Source organism: Anser anser (genome assembly GCF_964211835.1).
Source record: "Anser anser genome assembly, chromosome: 8".
Classification (NCBI taxonomy): domain Eukaryota; kingdom Metazoa; phylum Chordata; class Aves; order Anseriformes; family Anatidae; genus Anser; species Anser anser.
Genome location: NC_139728.1, coordinates 16,177,189 through 16,194,826, shown reverse-complemented (window position 1 = coordinate 16,194,826; position 17,638 = coordinate 16,177,189). Strand labels below are relative to the sequence as shown.

At 38.0% G+C, this 17,638-nt stretch overlaps 1 protein-coding gene across 1 annotated transcript in view; it reads left to right on the top strand.

Moving 5' to 3' along the window:
* PKN2 (protein kinase N2) overlaps nt 1–17,638 on the top strand; it is a 53,771-nt gene that overhangs the window by 14,966 nt on the left and 21,167 nt on the right. The window contains exons 2-3 of the mRNA XM_083847175.1: nt 9,242–9,542; nt 17,467–17,618. Coding sequence (XP_083703301.1) covers nt 9,242–9,542; nt 17,467–17,618 — 453 coding nt within the window. The remainder of the gene's footprint in view (nt 1–9,241; nt 9,543–17,466; nt 17,619–17,638) is intronic.

The following is a 17,638-nucleotide window of genomic DNA, read 5'->3' as shown; positions in this document are numbered from 1 at the left end:
ATTTTTACCATAATACAAGAAAACCACCATACAAATGGGACTAGGCCTGTTTGTCATTAAGTACTAATAACTGGGGTTTTGATTATTTTTTTTTTCTTTTATACTGTGCTATTTTGATATTTCTGCTTAGTGATTAAAACTTCACAGGTAGAAATTTAAGCATACATGTTTATCTTAATGCTAACATTACAGCCACTGAAAATGGGTGGTTGCAATGGTAACTTTGCGTTAAGGTGAGTATATGCTTTGGACACGTGCCCAAGTGTATAACCTTTGTACAGCGTACATTGTATTTGAGGAGGAGCTACCAAAGTCATATGGCATGATTATGACTCATGTCTATTAACTGACCTTTTTACCTTTCAAAATCTTTTCCACCAAGTAAAATACCATATCCTGTAGCTTGTATGATATCGTATTACTATTTTTTCTTAACATCTTGACCTATATATTTAACGTTACTCTGCTCTGAATGTTAGACAAAATTAGGTAGATATTTTCTATGAGACATCGGTAAGAGTATTTATATTGGGGTGAAGTAAAACAATTATACTAACTTTCTGTAGCAGCAGGAATGCTTTATCTTAGGTGTTTACTTCAACACCTACTTCAACAGATACTTGACTATGGTTATTGCTTATTTGGGGAATGGGGAGAGTGGTTGTCTTTTGTGGACAGGTTACTAGCTTCTGTATTACATGTACTTAGAGGCAAATTCTCTGTACAACATCTGCATTAACTTAGTTTCATATCAAATAGTTCTGTTACTTCAGAATTGTATTTGAACTCAAAGCATTTCAGAGCAGTAAAATAACTGCTTGCACCATTCTTGAGCTTCATGTAACTACAGGGAAATCAATCACGGCAAATTGAGGCAAATCCAGTGATAAGAACTTCTCTCATAACTTTTCATCCCTAACAGTTGGTCAGAATGCATATTAATTTCTGAAAGGAATAGATACCATACACGCCTGTATGTACTATTTGTTTGGCAAAAATATTAAAATACAGTCCTTATCTTAGGAGTACCTATTGTACATATTCAATAAATAATTCCAGGCCATTAGGATGAAGATGTTATATATATACATATAATAGAGAAAATTACAGATGGTCCCATGAAGAAAGCAATGACTCCCTGTTTATCTGAAAGTGTTTTTTAAAAAAAAAACCTAACCCTCTTTCAGTGCTTACTTTTACTATTAGTTTTAAAATGAAAAAAAATCTTTTCAAAGTAGCCTCACTGTCACACACACACAGAAATATTGATTTCTCTGCCACTTACCAGTCTTTACTTTATTTGTGAAATAGATATTAAGATACTTTTACCATATTCTGTCAGAAAAGATTATATTTTTCAGTTTAAATTTGGAAAATGCAAGATCAAGTTTGTGCATGGAATTCATTTGTTGTCCCTAGGAGATACGACATTCATGTAAGCCCATTTTTGCTTCCCAGTCCAGTACGGTAAATATCCAGCTGTAGTTCAGCATCTGTGACTAAGGGACTTCTTTTCTTCTTAAAATGCATATGCTTCTTTGAACTTGCTTCTCTTTCATTTATCAAACTGTCATTTAATCCACCTGTTTTTCCTCATCTTTTAAACCAGACTGTGTGCATTTATCGAATTATCAATACATGCTATTATAATGTTACAGGAATTAGATGAAAAATCATTATTTCAGTGTTTTTACTGAATGCATCTGTGTGAGGCTGCATTTCAGGGGGAATTACTTCGGTCTCCTGTGCACAATTCTATGATATATCATTATTGGAGATACTTCCAGCATACAGTATGGCGTTAACAGTTCACAAAGTCATTTTCCCTTTATCTTGAAAGAACTAGCTTATATTTTGGCATTTAATAGAGCTTCTAGTACTGTGTGTGGTCTGTTTGAAACCATATTAATTATGCTAAATGTAATTTTCCTCTGAATGTATTCTGCTTCTTTGTCTTGTTATGCTGATGCAGTTACAGTAGCACCCCTGATATCATCAGTGTTTCACGTGCACCTAAAAATGAGAAGCTAAATTAAAACTAAGACAGCAAGGTCCCATAACAGAATGGAGGAATGATGTTATTACAGGCTTAATTTCATAACCTGACCTTGTTCCTGGACACGCGTAATGAAAGCTGTGACAGCAGGCCATATTCATTGTTTCTGCCCTCCATCTGACAGTAGGCAGGGTAAGGTTCGGTTCCACTCTGCCAGGCTCCACTGGCACTTCTTCATTGGGAGCTGCAAGTTACAGGCAGAAGTTGGGAAGCTGCTGGAGTATCTGTACGGTGCCTGTTGCCAGAATATGCAGTCATGTTTCTTGGACAGTGTGGCCATCTGCTGATTTCAGATGCAGGTGCTCACTGTTCGTGCTCTGCTAGAGCCTTTGTCAAGTCCTTGCTGTCGTGAGGAAGGAAGCTGGGGGTGGTTCTTTTAATGTCCTTTCTTTGCAAGCCTTCTTGCAGGTCCTTCTAGTGTAAAGCCTCCAGGAGCTGCTGCAGTGAGAAGCAGCTGAAGGCAATGTTTCTTAAAACGTTTCCTTCCCCTGCCACAGAAAGGAAGCTCTCTTCTGCCGCTTGCTGTGATTGCCGTTGGCACGGCACTGGCACAACTTCCAGCTCTGCAGGCGAACCTTTTGGGGAGCGTACTTCTTGAGTCAGTAAGCTTTGGCCTAGTCGGGCATCGCTTGTGGCTGGAAGCCTAGACGGTAGTGAGGAACCCTGCACAAACAATTGCTGAATGTTTAGTTTTGGTTTTGTTTTGGTGGGTTTTTTAGACATAGAAGGGAAGGAAAAAATACCGCTTGAGAAGGTGGCTTTGGGAGCACCAGCAGTTGTTTCTAACCCTCCCAGTATAGTGTTCACATGGTGAACAACATCATAGGGAATTTTAATACCTGTTGGGGCTGAGGCAGGACTGTTGGTGCAAGCTGAGGCTGTTTGCTGCAGCCCCACTGCTGCCAGGCTTCTCTACTGGACATTCATGGGGGCAACATGGGAGAGGGGCAGACAGGACCCGCTGATTGAGGGCTGTAGGTGGGACATCCCTATTTGAACAAACAGGTTTCGTACGTACTGCGTCTCTGGTAGGTGCAGCCAGGCCCTCACTGTATGCACCGAGGAATTGGACCCCATTTAATGAGTGTCCTACTTGAATTTATCCATGTGTAATGCAATGCACTGCAGTTATTTGTACCTTAAGCAGCCTCTTGTTACAAAGAAGAGAGCTGTGACTTGGATTAAATTTAAATCCTGATTTGCGACATGTTAGCACAGCAAACTAATGCCAAAATCTATTAAGCCTTCAAGGTTTTTTTTGTTCTTGACGTTGGGTGAGTGCTGAGATCTTGACCACAATCACATTTGCTTCTGGGCAGGAGGAAATAGTCCATGTAGTTCCAGTAATCCAGACAAGCTGTCACATCTGGTTTTCTGAATGACTTCAGGGGGAGGGGGAGAGGACAAGGTTTGCAATTGATTAACATTGTTCTTAAAATCAAAGACTACTGTAGTTTCAGAAATTACTCTTAGAGGGCTTCAGGGACCTTTGGCAGTTAGTTCAGAAAAACAACTCCAACCCCACCCCCCAAAAAAAAGATTATTCAGAAAATTATATTGAGAGACCTAATAGTTCCAAATCTGTATTTCCAGCTCCTCAAAATGAAATGAAAAATGAATAAACATTTAGTCTTTCTGGATTATGGTAACTTTTTAAATTATACATGAGATTATTTTCATCTTTGTCTATTTGAAATGAATATGCTTGCATTAAACAACCAAACATTTTGACTGTACTTGTCAAACAGGATTTCTTATTCTTTCAGCAGACTGTAATAGACAATAAAATGGCACCTATAATTCAAAGGTATATAAAAATGAATGGTAATACTTTTAGGAAAAATGTGCTCAGTTTTACCGTGAGTTCTGATATGGTTTTTTTTTCCTGAAGGCAGATTGAGTGTGTGTTAGTAGCAAGTCAATGTGAAGTGTAAATAATATTGTGCATAAGTACTCAGCAGGTGTTAAACATGCTGTAGTTTAAGGCCCCACTTAGGTTTCTGTAAGAATTCCTGCCAGAACTCAGCAATCTGAATTCTCACCCTGTCCGATATTCTCTCAGGTGAACACTGGATCACCCAGTGCCGCTGTACGGTGCTGTTAGAAGCAAGTCTTTGGCAGTTATTAATGCCCAGGATTTTAGGGTTATCTTTTTCTAAGCTGTGGCAATTTGAGGATCTCTTTTTAAATTGGAAGTCATTCAGTTTATCAGACAATCTGTTTCAGTTGCATATATTCACCTTCACAGTAATTTCTTCTGTTCGGCAGTATCAAGTTCCATCATTGAGACAAATCCAGTTTGTCAAGGCCCTTGCCTCATCCATTATTTGGTTCAGAGTTGACCTGAGAAAAAGTGCAGGGACTTGATGGATTTTCATAAACAACATTGCTGGTGTCTCTCACCGCATCAGCCAGAACAGCCTTTGTGTATTATTAGAAGATGTGCTCAGACCACTACCCAGTATTTTCAGCAACTATACTTAAAAGATTTCCCAGGAGTACAGAAATTGAAGGCTGGCATCTAGCATTCGTCTGTGCAAGTAGCTGGTCTTTGAGCCAGCAATCAAAGTGAGGTCGAGCCGTTAGACCATTGCAATAGGACAGCTACATATGTGGTTTCCTCGTCTGTTTCTCTCACACACACTTCCTCTTTTTAAAGCACTAATATCTAATTTGTGGTTCTTGATAGTTTATTGCAGTAAACATAGCTTCAGTTTCATTACATGCTGAAATATTTCAGAAATCTCCAGTCTGGCTCCTAAACATGCAGTTTCCCACTGCGAAGCATGCCTCGCTGCCTGTAACTGCTTTCCCTGCAGCAGCCCAGGAGCAGGTTGTTGGGAGCAGCACGGGGCGCCGGCTGCCCTTTCCTGCTGCTGGTGCAAAGCAGTGGTCCTGGGCAGGTGGTGCGGCACCGGGGGGGAAGGATGCCGTGCTGCCGGGGGGGCAGTCCTGGGACCACCCAGCGGGGAATGGCTGCTCCCTTCTAACCAGCAGTCAGGGCACGACCAGAATTCAAAAGAGGAAACTGGGCATCAAAAACTGGCTACCCGTTCTTGTGTCTTAGAGCAGGTCCCGCTGCTTTAAAAATCTAACTTTGTTAGGCCAGCAGGAGTGGTTTAATCATTACTTGCTTCTTAAGAGAGGAAATGCTCTGATGTTTCAGGTTAAGTGATTCTGGGAGGGAGAATAAAGGAAGTAGCTGTACAAAAAACATTGGCTTCTTGGTGTAGAAAATGTGAATGATTTTTTTCATCTTTGCACCCATGCCTGCTTGAACAGTGCAAAGGAAAGGAGCTGGTCCCCACCTCCAGCTGATCTTCCTTTCCAATTACTGAATTTTCAGGCTGAGAGCACAGAACAGCTGTCTTCTGAAGGATGTGAGGCTCAGCCTGGGAGGGAGTTTATCCAAATGGGGAGAATTTAAAAAAAAAAAAAAAAAAAAAAAATCAACTCTAACAAGAGGCTTTTGTAATAGGTGAACTCAGGTACCATCAAATAAAGCTGGAGAACTGTGTGTTAAGTAATTTCTCAGTTTAGAAGAGTTTCAGCTGGGGGGCTGGGCAGATACCTTTCTCAAAGGAGAAGATCTTACCGCTCTTGCTCAACTCTGAGACATTCTGCCCAGTGGTGTCCGTCCTGGCATCAGCTCCATTTTGAGATGGAGCACTGCTGAGGGTGCTCATCCCTCTGGCACGAGGTCCTGTCTCCAGCCCTCGTTGCACCTCAGCAGCAAAACGTGTTTGCCTGTTTGCTTCCCAGTGACCTTTGTGCCTGGTGAGATGTCTAGATAACTAGGTGACAGGATGCTTTCAGTTCAGAAGTGCTATTAACTCAGGATGATGAGACAGTATCGTCCATGGTTTTGCTTGGGGTTTTCTTGTAGTAGTTCTAAAAAGTTGATGGTCTTGTAGCATAGCAGGCTTGTTGGACTTGGCTTAAAACACTGCATCCCGAGGCACTGGCAGCCATGTGGTGGTGGTGTCTGTGTATATGTATACAGAGAGATAAGCAATATTATATATGTGTATGTATAAATACTTAGTTCCTTATAAAATTTTGTAACAACATTGAAATAGATAGCCTCAGCTCATAAAGCTTGTTGAAAGTCAGTGCTGTGGGGTCAGCTCAAATGCACAGACGACATTACCTGCTACCCGTGTCTGCATCCATGCTGCTGGTGTCTCTGCAGCAGGTTGAAGCTTCTGTGTCCTGAAACTCCAAGTCTAGGAACAGAGGGTGTGCTGAGACTGCTCAAACTGAGGAAAACTTTATCTTAGATACTAGAAATCTGGAATGCAAATTCCTAATGAACGTGAAGATTGAATTGAATTGAAGACTTGTTAGAGACACTAAGCATCTGGAACAGGGGCTGCATAAACCTCTTCACTGAAGAGCATAACCTCTTTTTAACAGGTGGGATGTTGGGCCAAAGAGGGATTAAAAACCTGCCCTGTAACAAAATATCTTATTGTTCAATAGATAAACAATTAACTCGAGTCACTTTGGGAAACCCTAGTCTAGAATATTTCTGAATTATTTATATTTTAATTACATTGTTCTGTTTGAGAAGTGCACATTCTTGGCATATTGTTAGCATACTTTAGGTGCTATTATGGAAAAAAGGTTTTTTGTTTTGTCTTACATTTACCTTTCTTCCTGTGAGCTTTGAAAAGTGGGATATCATGCTTTGAAGGCGGTAAGATGATAAGTTTATATCTCGTATTCTTGCAGAGCAAGTGTAAACTGTCATGACTTAAAAATACAGTTCTCGTATTTACAAACAGTTTTGATTTTGGTTTGTAAAGGCTAAATAGTGGTATGCTAATCTCCAAGCTCTTTTTTTTGTTTATTTTACATCCCTAAGTTTTTATCTGTTAGAGCAAACAGGGAAATCAGAGATAGTAATCTAATTTGGACATACTCATTTAAACACCAACATATTATGTAACAATTGCTATACACCTTTATTTTCAGTTTCAGTTGTTTCTCAACATGCACCATTCAACATGTGGTTGTTGGTTTTCTTTGTGATTGATGCAAATGAACCTTTGTACTAGTTGCTAATTGCTATTGATTATTCTTAAAAAAAAAAATCTTTATATGCCTGTATATGGAAGCAATGTCACGTATTTCCCAGTACAACTATTAATAGCCTCTCTACATATGCATAATAAATTATTTATTTGAATCTGCACTAACAAAAGTGTACTTGCAGGAATCACGAGTGCCCTTTAAATATGTATTTGCATGATTTTTTCCTTTTGCATGTCTCATTCGGTTTGTCACTTCTAAATTGCTTGTTTGTTGTCTCTTTCACAAACACAAATCCTGTGGCAAGGTGGTGATTCCAACTACTTTTAATAGTTAAGAATCTTTCAATTACAAACTTCGTATTAAAAGTGACAGCTGTAGATGGAAATGTCTTAATAGCAGGGGTCTAAAGATGAGTTAGTAAACTTTTATAACTATACTTACAGATTAGAAGATTGAATCTTACTTACAGAAGGCATTATCAGTGGAATGTGCACAAATTTAAATATTTTGACCAGCATTATCTGTTGACATGCATGGCCCAGGCAGAACCTTCATGACCCTCATTTCCCTAGATTCCTACAAAAGCAAACCCCGAAGTATGTAACACAAAGCTGCAGGGGATTCCTTATGGCTGTTGGTCATAGAACCAGAACCTCAGAGCTTTCCCACTTCTTTCATTTTTTGAAATGAATATATCAGTACTTGAAGTCATTGAATACCATTCTGACTTTTTATCAATGTACGAATGTGACTTTTATAATGGTGACTTTTATAAATATTTCATAATTATTCACGTGGGGTTTATTTGTTTAGGATGGGATGCGTTTTTTTTTGTTTTAAGAAAGATGTGCATGTCTGTAGTCTCAGTCTCTAAAAAAAAAAATACAAATAGCTGTAAACTGTATCTAGAGATCGTGTGTTCTGGGACGTTATTACAGTTTATTAGACTGATGCTGTTCTTTTTGAATTCCTTTCCAAATGGTGGTATTTTGAGCAGCAAATAGTGATGACAATTTACACCAAAAACTTAAATTTCTAATCATCCCTTCAGATACCTCACTGTCTGCCCAAGTATCTAGGCAATTTCTTTATCATGTCTAGGAAAATCTGCTGGAATTTTGGTCTTTTGGTTAGTGAGCATGCAGATCAGGCCACACGTACACTAAATACATCCTGAATCGACAGCGGATCACATTCTGAGCTCAGGAGAGAGGCACATTGATCATCACTCACTTAGCTAGCTCTCGCTATGGCTGTGGGTGGGACCTAGTGTCTGCTTGTTGTACAGGGTCCGTGTAGAAGGCGACACAGAGGAAGAACTATTACATGTGTTGTTGTCTTGGTGTAGGTTCTATAATCATGCTCTTCGTACTTGTGAGGGACAAGCATGACCTCCAGCGGTACCGGGCATTTCATTCCCTGTTCCCTTATTACAGCAACTCCTACTCATCATTGGATTTATTATTATTGTTATTATTTCAGCCTAGTTTGCCTGCACAAAGAAAAGAAGATTTACTTAAAAACCAATAATTTAAAAAAAGGCTTTCTTTGAGTGTTTAAAGAAAAAACCTAGCAAGCTTACTTTCAAGTAGCATCTTGATACTTCTTTATTGTCTATAAAGATGCCAGTAGCCAGTACTTAAACGTTTGTAAGCATCATGAAAAGGTTTTTTTTCCTTTTTCCTTTTTTTCTAAAGAAATATATTCTAATGAATGTATAGAAGTTCATCGTAGTTAATAATTGTTAGAATTTAGTCTTAATTCCTATATCCATTTGCTCTATTAAAGCACACAATTAAATCTAGAAAATTACCAATGTGAGTCATTAGCTCTGAGGCATATAAATGCCAGGCAGGCAGCCATGACAAATCCAGAAGTATTTAAATCTCTTGCTGTTAAAAATAGGCACAGTAAAGATGTCACTAAATTTAAAATAAATCTGTTGTAAAATGTAACTCCAGTTAACATGTAATGTCTTCTGATAATGTTGCTTTAGGGCAACATGAATATAGACCCATGGTCAATAAATGGTCTTAACAAAGTGAGCATTTAATATACAGAGGCCAAAAGTCTAGTCACTTCAATTTTTCAGCATGTGTTGTCAAGTAACCATATTTTCTGGTAGTTAATTAATGTTTTTCTTTCTAGGGGGATGCCAAAAGTCTTCTAGTCTCTGAGAATCTGAGCACTGGCCAAAAGTTGGACTTTTCAGATACAATGGTACAGCAGAAGCTGGATGAAATAAAGGACCAAATCAAACGGGAAATAAGGAAGGAACTTAAAATCAAGGAGGGAGCTGAGAACCTCAGGAAGGTCACAACGGATAAAAAGAACTTGGCATATGTGGACAACATTTTGAAAAAATCAAATAAGAAGTTAGAAGACTTACATCATAAGTTACAGGAGTTAAATGCACACATTGTTGTAACGGATCCAGAAGATGTTACAGGTACCGTACGTCATAGTGAAATTTTTTTTTCTTAGCTTAGATAAACTGCAGCCCATTTCACTTGAAACAGCTGCTCTGGGAATAAGCAAATCCGTAGGTGGAGAGTTTGTTCACCAATGTATGCGTATTTATTTTGACTCATACAGAAACGTCTGGTCTCTTTTGAGTTTTAAATTTGTTTTTTGGGGGAGCAGTGTTCACAGACTATTTGACGATGCTCTAAAGACTAACTTAACGTGTGCTTGTTCTTCACTTTGGTTATTACCATATTAAAATATTTTCTCAATCTTTGTAGTATTTTCTAGTAGCTTTTCGCTATGTAAGAGCAAATTTTGGTATGAAAGAACCACAATGGGGTTGCCATTTTTTCAAATATTTTGCAGTTGTTTTAATTAGTATTTTCTGTGGCTTGATGATGAGTTTATATTAATTTTGAATAGACATTTTTTTACATACCAGTCCTGGTGTTTTAAGATGGAATGTTGTAAAAGTAAACAGTCCTTTTTTAAGTTTTACAGAATGACTTAGGAGGTGTTGCCAGCCTGGTAATTTCACATTACACAGACTCTTCTTGGCAAAAACTTAATAAATGTACACATGCCATTGAAGACGTTCGTAAAAGTGAATGCCAAGCCTTAAGAAGCTTGGGCAATAGACTAAAAAGACTGCATGATCATTATTTTTGAAGTAAGCTTGGTTACAGTGAGAAATTAGGGAAGTATTGGCACATAGTATCAGGAATTCATATTATCTGGCCCTGTGACATGCTACAGAAGTGTTGAAGTGTCTATGGTAGACTTGCACAGTGTTCTCTGCATTTGTTGCTTTTGAGGTTTGAGAGAGACTATTCGGGGGGGGGGGGGGAATGGAAGTAGCGAGGCAGAGTAGTTGCTGCAGCATGAGATAGGAATACAGATAACTTATGCTTCATAGATAGACATAGGGTTTTTTTTTTTTAGTTGGCGTGAAGCATTCAGTTTCATATTGGCTAAGGTTTATGAAAGTCATCTTTGGTGTTGAGAGTAGTGGGGCTTTTAAAGGAACAGGAAGAAGGGAGAAGAAAGAAAATTGGATGCAATTTCTGTAGAAACAAATATAAAAATCTGTATGGTTATAAATGTGTGAAGTCACTGTAGTAGTGGAACTTGAAAAACAGATGGCAAAGGATGATGGCACATTGGAGCGCCCCTTCCAGTGCAGCATTTTAAAACTTGCCCCAATGAGTTAATCAGCAATATTGCCTGTGTGTATGGCTCAGGAAATACAATAGACCCTAAGAAAGCACTTAGTTCTAAAGAGATTGAGATCTTTGGGTGCAAATAAATAATTAAACAATGCTGTTCAGAGCCGCAGTACATGGCTGAAAAAACTGGCAGTGCCCATCGCTTTTGGGAAAACAGCAGCAGCCAGGCTTGGCCAGCCTTGTGCTCAACAACCAGAGCCTTCGTGAAGGGCTTATGGAAGAGATCAAAGCTGCTAATCTTACATGCTTCTAAGTGCTTTTGATGCATACTAAGCCCCTTAATACTATTTTTTAACTGTTATTCTGTTCAAAGCATTGTTGGCAGATAGCCTTTACAACCTTAATTATTAAAATGTGCCCTGAGAAAAGTGCATTATTTCTTTACTATTTCAATTATTGCAGGTTACAAATTTATTGAAAAGAAACTTAAAACTTTGTGGAGATCTTTATATTAATTATTTAGCATCAGATCAGGTATTCTTATATAAGACCCATTTTAATACAATATACTTCGCAACCTACTTTAAAAATACATATATATCTTTTTTTAGATCAATGATCTAAAACCTCCGAAGTAGAAATGATTGAGCTTTTGTGTGCTGTTTGCTTTATAATTTAATTGCCTGTCTCCTTCCTCATTCATGCTTTCTAACTCATGGGGGAGGTGTGCTATCGGTAAACATTTGGTCTGATTTCAAACTAATGGCTGCATGTCATCTAGGTGATATTCCGATTTTAATACTGAAGTCCCAGTTTTGACTTGAGCTATTAGTGAGATAGGCCCTTGCAAAATAAGGTTGGTAGCATAAGATTTATGATATACATGCAGAGTTGGCTTAAGTATAAAATATTTATATAATATTCAACAAATACGTAGAGACATGGCCTTAAACATCCGTGCCATCTGACAGTACAGCTCTGTGGAGAGGTCACAGCTATCTGTCTGGTAATTCTTGCTTTTGCTCCAGAGTGATATAGTGAATTTAATAACCATTTATTGCTGAGTATGTGAGCTTCCCAAGTATAAGTGAGTTATTTCCAGAGGTTAGCTCTATTCTGAGTTACAGCTTTTCACTTTAGCTCGTATTTGACCTTTTTCTGATTCAGTTAAAATGTTTTTAAAAAGGTAAGGACATATATGGGAAACTTTTAGACTGTGCACAGTGTAAATACTGAAAATAAGGTAAAAAGGGTTGAAGAACTGTGGGAGTCAAGGCTTGTATTCTCTCTACATAGTTATGCTTTTTTGTGTGTGTGTGGCCCTAGGTTTTCCTAGTCTTCTGCAGTATGTTACATAGGTTATGGAGGGCTCTAAGTAGTGAGGTCAGGACTGAGATCCATTGAGAAGCAACACTGAGAATGTCTGTAAGATGATGATCCCTTTGACCTGTCAGGCCTGACCTTTAAAGATTCTTGGACTGTTTCTGTGGTTTCATTGAAAATTCATAGTGGCAGCTTGGAAAAGTCATTTATTCTTTTCCAGTTCCAGTATTTGAAAAGTGGGTGTGAACATATGTTTGTGAAGTGCTCCAGATTTAGAGCTGGGAAGTGTCAGACAAGCTATTGTGACTCTTACTGTTGTTGCTTATGGTATCAGGCGGTGGCTTACATTACTTTTTTTTTTTAACGAACCAGTAATTTGTAGTCCAACTATTTTGTAATCAGTACAGTGTAATCAACATATGTTAAAACCATTAAATGTAATCTTAATGAAAAATGTAATCTTAATGAATCTACTGTAGAAAAATGTGTTAATATCAGCCCATTTCAAGTAAGTTATTTTGATGGTAGCTTGCCTAGAATTGAAAGCTTCCCATGTCCTAATGCCATAGGAAATTATTTTCACAACCACTTGAATTGGTATTGAACTTCAAACAAAAAGTACAGCATGCCAAAAAAGCTATATTACTGAATGTGAGGATAGACTTGGGAGCTGATGTATGATTCAGAAACAACTATGACCATAATGTAGGTTTACTTTCCATTATGGGGTTGTTGGTAAATCTAGATTTGTTTTAGAAGTGAGTCTTTGTACCCAGGCCTGTCCTTATCATGCAGTGCATTAGTCATACTAGGATGCAGGGCTTTAGAATTTGTAGGTCAGCACTTAAAAGGGAAGCAGAGTGCAGCAATAACAGAGTAGGACAAGCCTGGTGACCACTACTGCTGAATATCTGAGACTTATTTGAATATATAACATGGGGATGATTACTTCACACTTAGACACGAAGGCATTTCATATCTTGAAAATGTACTTCTACAGAGTAGCATGGATTAAATAGATATTCTTTTCATGTGTCTAAAAAGAAACAGTAGAGACTAGGCTTTTCAATATGATTCAATGAGGTATAAGGTTGAACTACCTTACCTGCAGCATGTCTCTGATTTAATTAGGCATATAGTTCATATGCAAGTTATATAACATATATACACATATAAGTCTAATATATCTACATATTTTTGTAGATATGTAAAAATCGAGAAATGAATTTGGTCCATAGAACTAAAGTAAAGGGAGGTGAGATGATAGAGAAAGCTTTGAGGGAATTGAGGAGACTGAATAGAACATGCGGAACCTGAAATCAGAAAGACTGAAGTTCACTCTTCTTCCACTCTCCTATCTCTTAAACTGTCTACAGCATATTTGGCTGAAGAGGTAGGTCACAAAGAAAATACATTCTCAGGTTGAAGAATATGAGCAGCTGACAGAAGAGAGACTACTTTTTTTAACCAAAAAGTCCATAAAAAGACCAGTTCTTGAAAATTGATAGGGGTAGCAAGCAAGCTGGTCAGGGTAGTGACTTTTTTAGACAGAAGATGCTACCTACAATGCTGATATCTGTAGGAATGTCACGGTAACTCCTGGGAACCTTAATGTGGAATAATGTTCTTGAAGCAGTGTGAGTCAATCAGCTGTCGCTTTCTCAGTTGTTAAAATTTGCTGTTACCCAGTTGAAATTCAGTTTGACTTCAGCAGGTTTTAGGAGGTCAGTGCTAGATGTTCTGTGTGTGTTACACCATCTTGGGCTTAGAGACAGCTTAGTTCAAGTGCTGTTTTAACCATCTGACTCCCTGAGACATGTCTGATGAAGATGCCTTTTTTTCTGGTGGTTTGTTTGTTTGTTTGTTTTTCCCTAGCAATGCCTGAATGCATCACAGGTATTTCTGTTGGTTAAGACACTACAATTAAAAGTCCTCAAATAAATTAAAATTAACTTTTTACCAACTTGCTGCTAATTGAATAGCGTAGCAGCGTGGGAACCAGAACTCAGACAGTTACATATGGGATCCTGGATTTCACACTGAGCTTGTCAAATAAAAATCATATACCTACCATGTGGGGAAGAGTCCCTAGAGAAATGAGAAGCAGTCTAGAAAAAATAGAGTTGTCACTACTCTAATAAATATAGTTTAGATGGGAATGTTGGTAAAAGGCAATTTAGAAGCAAGGAGTGTATGCTGGTAAGCATTATGCAAAGACTCAGTCAAACTGAAGAGGTTTTCAGAAGAGCAAGATAAACATTTCAAACTGAGAACTGCCATTATCCTGATGCAGTCCAGACACTTTAAAAAAAAAAATCCATTAAGCATCACTTTTAAGTTAAGTCTTATGAGTATGTTTTCATGAAAACAGGATATCACAGGTCCTCGGGAAGCAGCATCACTGCTCTTCCAGCAGCCTGGATGTGTGTTACCAGGCTGCAAAAAAAAAAAAAAAAAATTAGTGTTAAGCAACAATATTAATAGCTGTTCAGCAAAAGTAACCTAGTTACATGAAATGAAGTCTAGTTCATTTGAAATACACGTTATTTCATTTGATATTTGCAGTGTCAAGAAGAAAATGCCTAGGGGCACTAATCCATAGCCCAGCAAAGCTATTACTGCCTTATACAAAGTTGGATTTGAATGTCACATCCAAAGTGACTAGTCTTGTACTGTCCTTATTGACCAACAAGCTTGACAAACTAAAGAATGTCATTTTCCTCAGTTCCTACATACCTGCTAGAGTGAAGTATCATTTTGGTGTAAGTACTTAACTCTCGTTCAACTTTAAGCATGTACATAAAATCCCATTGCTTGCACTTAACCTGGATGGATGTATTGGGTGTTTGTATCAGGACGATGACTAAATGTCTCCAGATGAGATTCAAGACCCTCTGTATGGTGCTTTACCCAAATAGATAATCACTTCGGTATGGCTAGTTATCTCTTACAACCTAAGTAGACAGACAAAGAGAGGGAAACAGATGTAGCTTGTAGTGCTGCTGCTAAGATTGTCAACACTTTCCATAATAGGACCAGTTAGACTGGCTGACTTAAACTTTAATCTGAATTCAGCCTCAGGCTGTTTATTGTAATGGGGGGGAGGAGGAGTCTCTTGGAAGCCATTTCTGAAAAATTATAGTAAACAATTAACAAATATATATATTTGTAAAGAAACCATATTGTTCCATATTCAGGAGTTTAGCAAGCAGCTATTAAGTCTGCAAGTGTGTTTAAAAAAATGCAGAAAAGTTTCCTTTGCTGCTGGTTACTAACAAAACATTCAGTAGCTCCATTTAAAGTAAATGGTAGAGGGGAATTTAGGTCCACAAGTGCAGACCCACTCTTTAGATGACCCAGGTAAGTGACGTAGTTAGACCTTCACAGTGCAGACAGGCAAAGGGAGATAATAACAGCTGCATGGGCAGCCTGAATCGTGGTATCTCTAATTAGTGCTTGACTTGCAACTGGGTGTTGTTTTAATGCAAAGGAGGAGTGCTGGTTTGCATCTTTAAAAGCTATGAAAAGAGACTTCAGGAGCACCACAATCTTCCACATGCATCATCAGAGGACTGGTATCTTTAAGTGGCAGAGGCCTGCATCATAAGTCTAAAGTTGGTAAATATTCATTTACACAATTAATCTACTTTATAAGGAGACCTGACACTGTGACTTTCAAGTTTCATGTTTGTTTTAATTTTGAATAGATTATTAGGTGAGGATTAGTTAAATGTGAAGACATAAATGGGGGAGAAGTGTGTTGTTAATCCGTGTTTTATTAATGACAGATTTCAGCTAAATCTGTGCAAGTGCAGTGTTTCACAAACCAAGCCAAAACGCAGAGAGGAAGAATGAGAAAACAGATGCAGAATAGCACAGACATTTTTGTTTTTTTTTAAACATCTGGTGTTCTCTGTACTACCTTTAAGTAGTGAGGGTGCAGTAAGAGTCTTAAAGTAGCTTGAACTGAAGAGTGAATTAACAGCAGAGGAAATTAAAAGTTCTCCTTACATGAAATTAGTGTTCAGTCTCGTCAAAGACTGCAATTTAAAAGAAGGAAATTACATGGCAAACTTGAAAGTAAAATGTATTAAATCTCAAAAATTAGTTATTAGAAGCTTCTGTAGAAGAAATATGGAATGGCAGATAAGACACCCCCGTCCCCCTGATAACTCACCGTTAATAATTTGTAAGTTATTGGTGCAATGCCTGTGTTTTCTAATAACTGAGGATTTCAGGAACTTGATCCATCATCCTACTTTTAATTCAAAGAAAATTAATTAAAATTTAAAAAGACCATACTGTTGATGTGAGATAAATATTATCTTCCAGGAGACCAACTAACGTCCTTTGTCTGTAGAGAAGGTATTCTCTCAATTGTTAGGGTAAAAGAAATCAACAACAAAAAAACATTATTGCGGTTAGACATAATTTATCCTTTTTTACAAAAGTTTGAAGGACATGCCATTGGGGCTGTTCGGGAAGATAATCAGCTATAGCTAAAAGGCTGGTTTTGGTTGGAAATTACAGAATAGTTAACCACTAGGAAACAGTCCAGTGACCATGTATTCTCAGTTCATTAACAGTTCATGATGCAGAAGCTGAAATATGAACCAGGGATTAATAGATTGTTCTGGAGGACAATAGCAAAGTTAAGGATTTTGAGTATGTAATTTGATTGATTGAAAGCTAGTTTGCATTCTATTTAATTAATCCAGCAAGATGGAGATCTAAACATGGGGATGGTCTCAGACAAAAAAACCCTCTTCTTCCCGCAGATCATAGCTGTTCAATTTACTGCCTGTATATCCAATTACCCCGTGATTTGGTTAGGATTGCAGAGCAAAAATCGTTCAGTCCTATGTCTGCATTCTTTAAGGAAAAGAAAATGCATTATTCTTAATTCTGTCATAAGCTCTGTCTGCAATGGTGCTAGCCGAAATAATACATTCAAATCAATGAGGAAATGAATCTTTATTTAGGCCGTGTTTACTGGTACTGAATGTCATTGTCTAAGTTAGTTTGTTGTATATTTCAAATCAGGAGTGTAAGAAAGCTTAATGGTAAACCGAATTTTTAAGTGACTTGAGACATGACAGAAGAAATAAATGTGTGAACGAAGAGCAGACCTCGCAGCCAGCCTGCCTGCATTACTGCTCCAGGAAGTGATTCACGGGAATTGGGACGGGTGTGGGAGTTGCTCTGCCTTCACCAGGCTTTTCATGCTAAGGCGCATTTGCAAAGTAGCTCAGGACAGGACAGTCAGTCTTAAGTGTGATGTTCCAGCTTTGTTTAATCTATAACTTGATAGAATAGGTGCATTTTTGTTGGTTTTCTCTTTTGTTTTGAGCGGTGGTTGTTTTTGTTTTTTTCTTTTTCTCCTTGCTGCACACACTACATATTGCATTTAATTCACAGATTGTCCTAGGACTCCTGATACTCCAAATAGCGATCCTCGTTTTTCTACTAACAACAGATTGATGGCCTTAAAGAAGCAGTTGGATATAGAACTGAAGGTAAAACAGGGAGCAGAAAATATGATACAGATGTACTCAAATGGCTCTTCAAAGGTAAGGCTTTGGAATGCTTA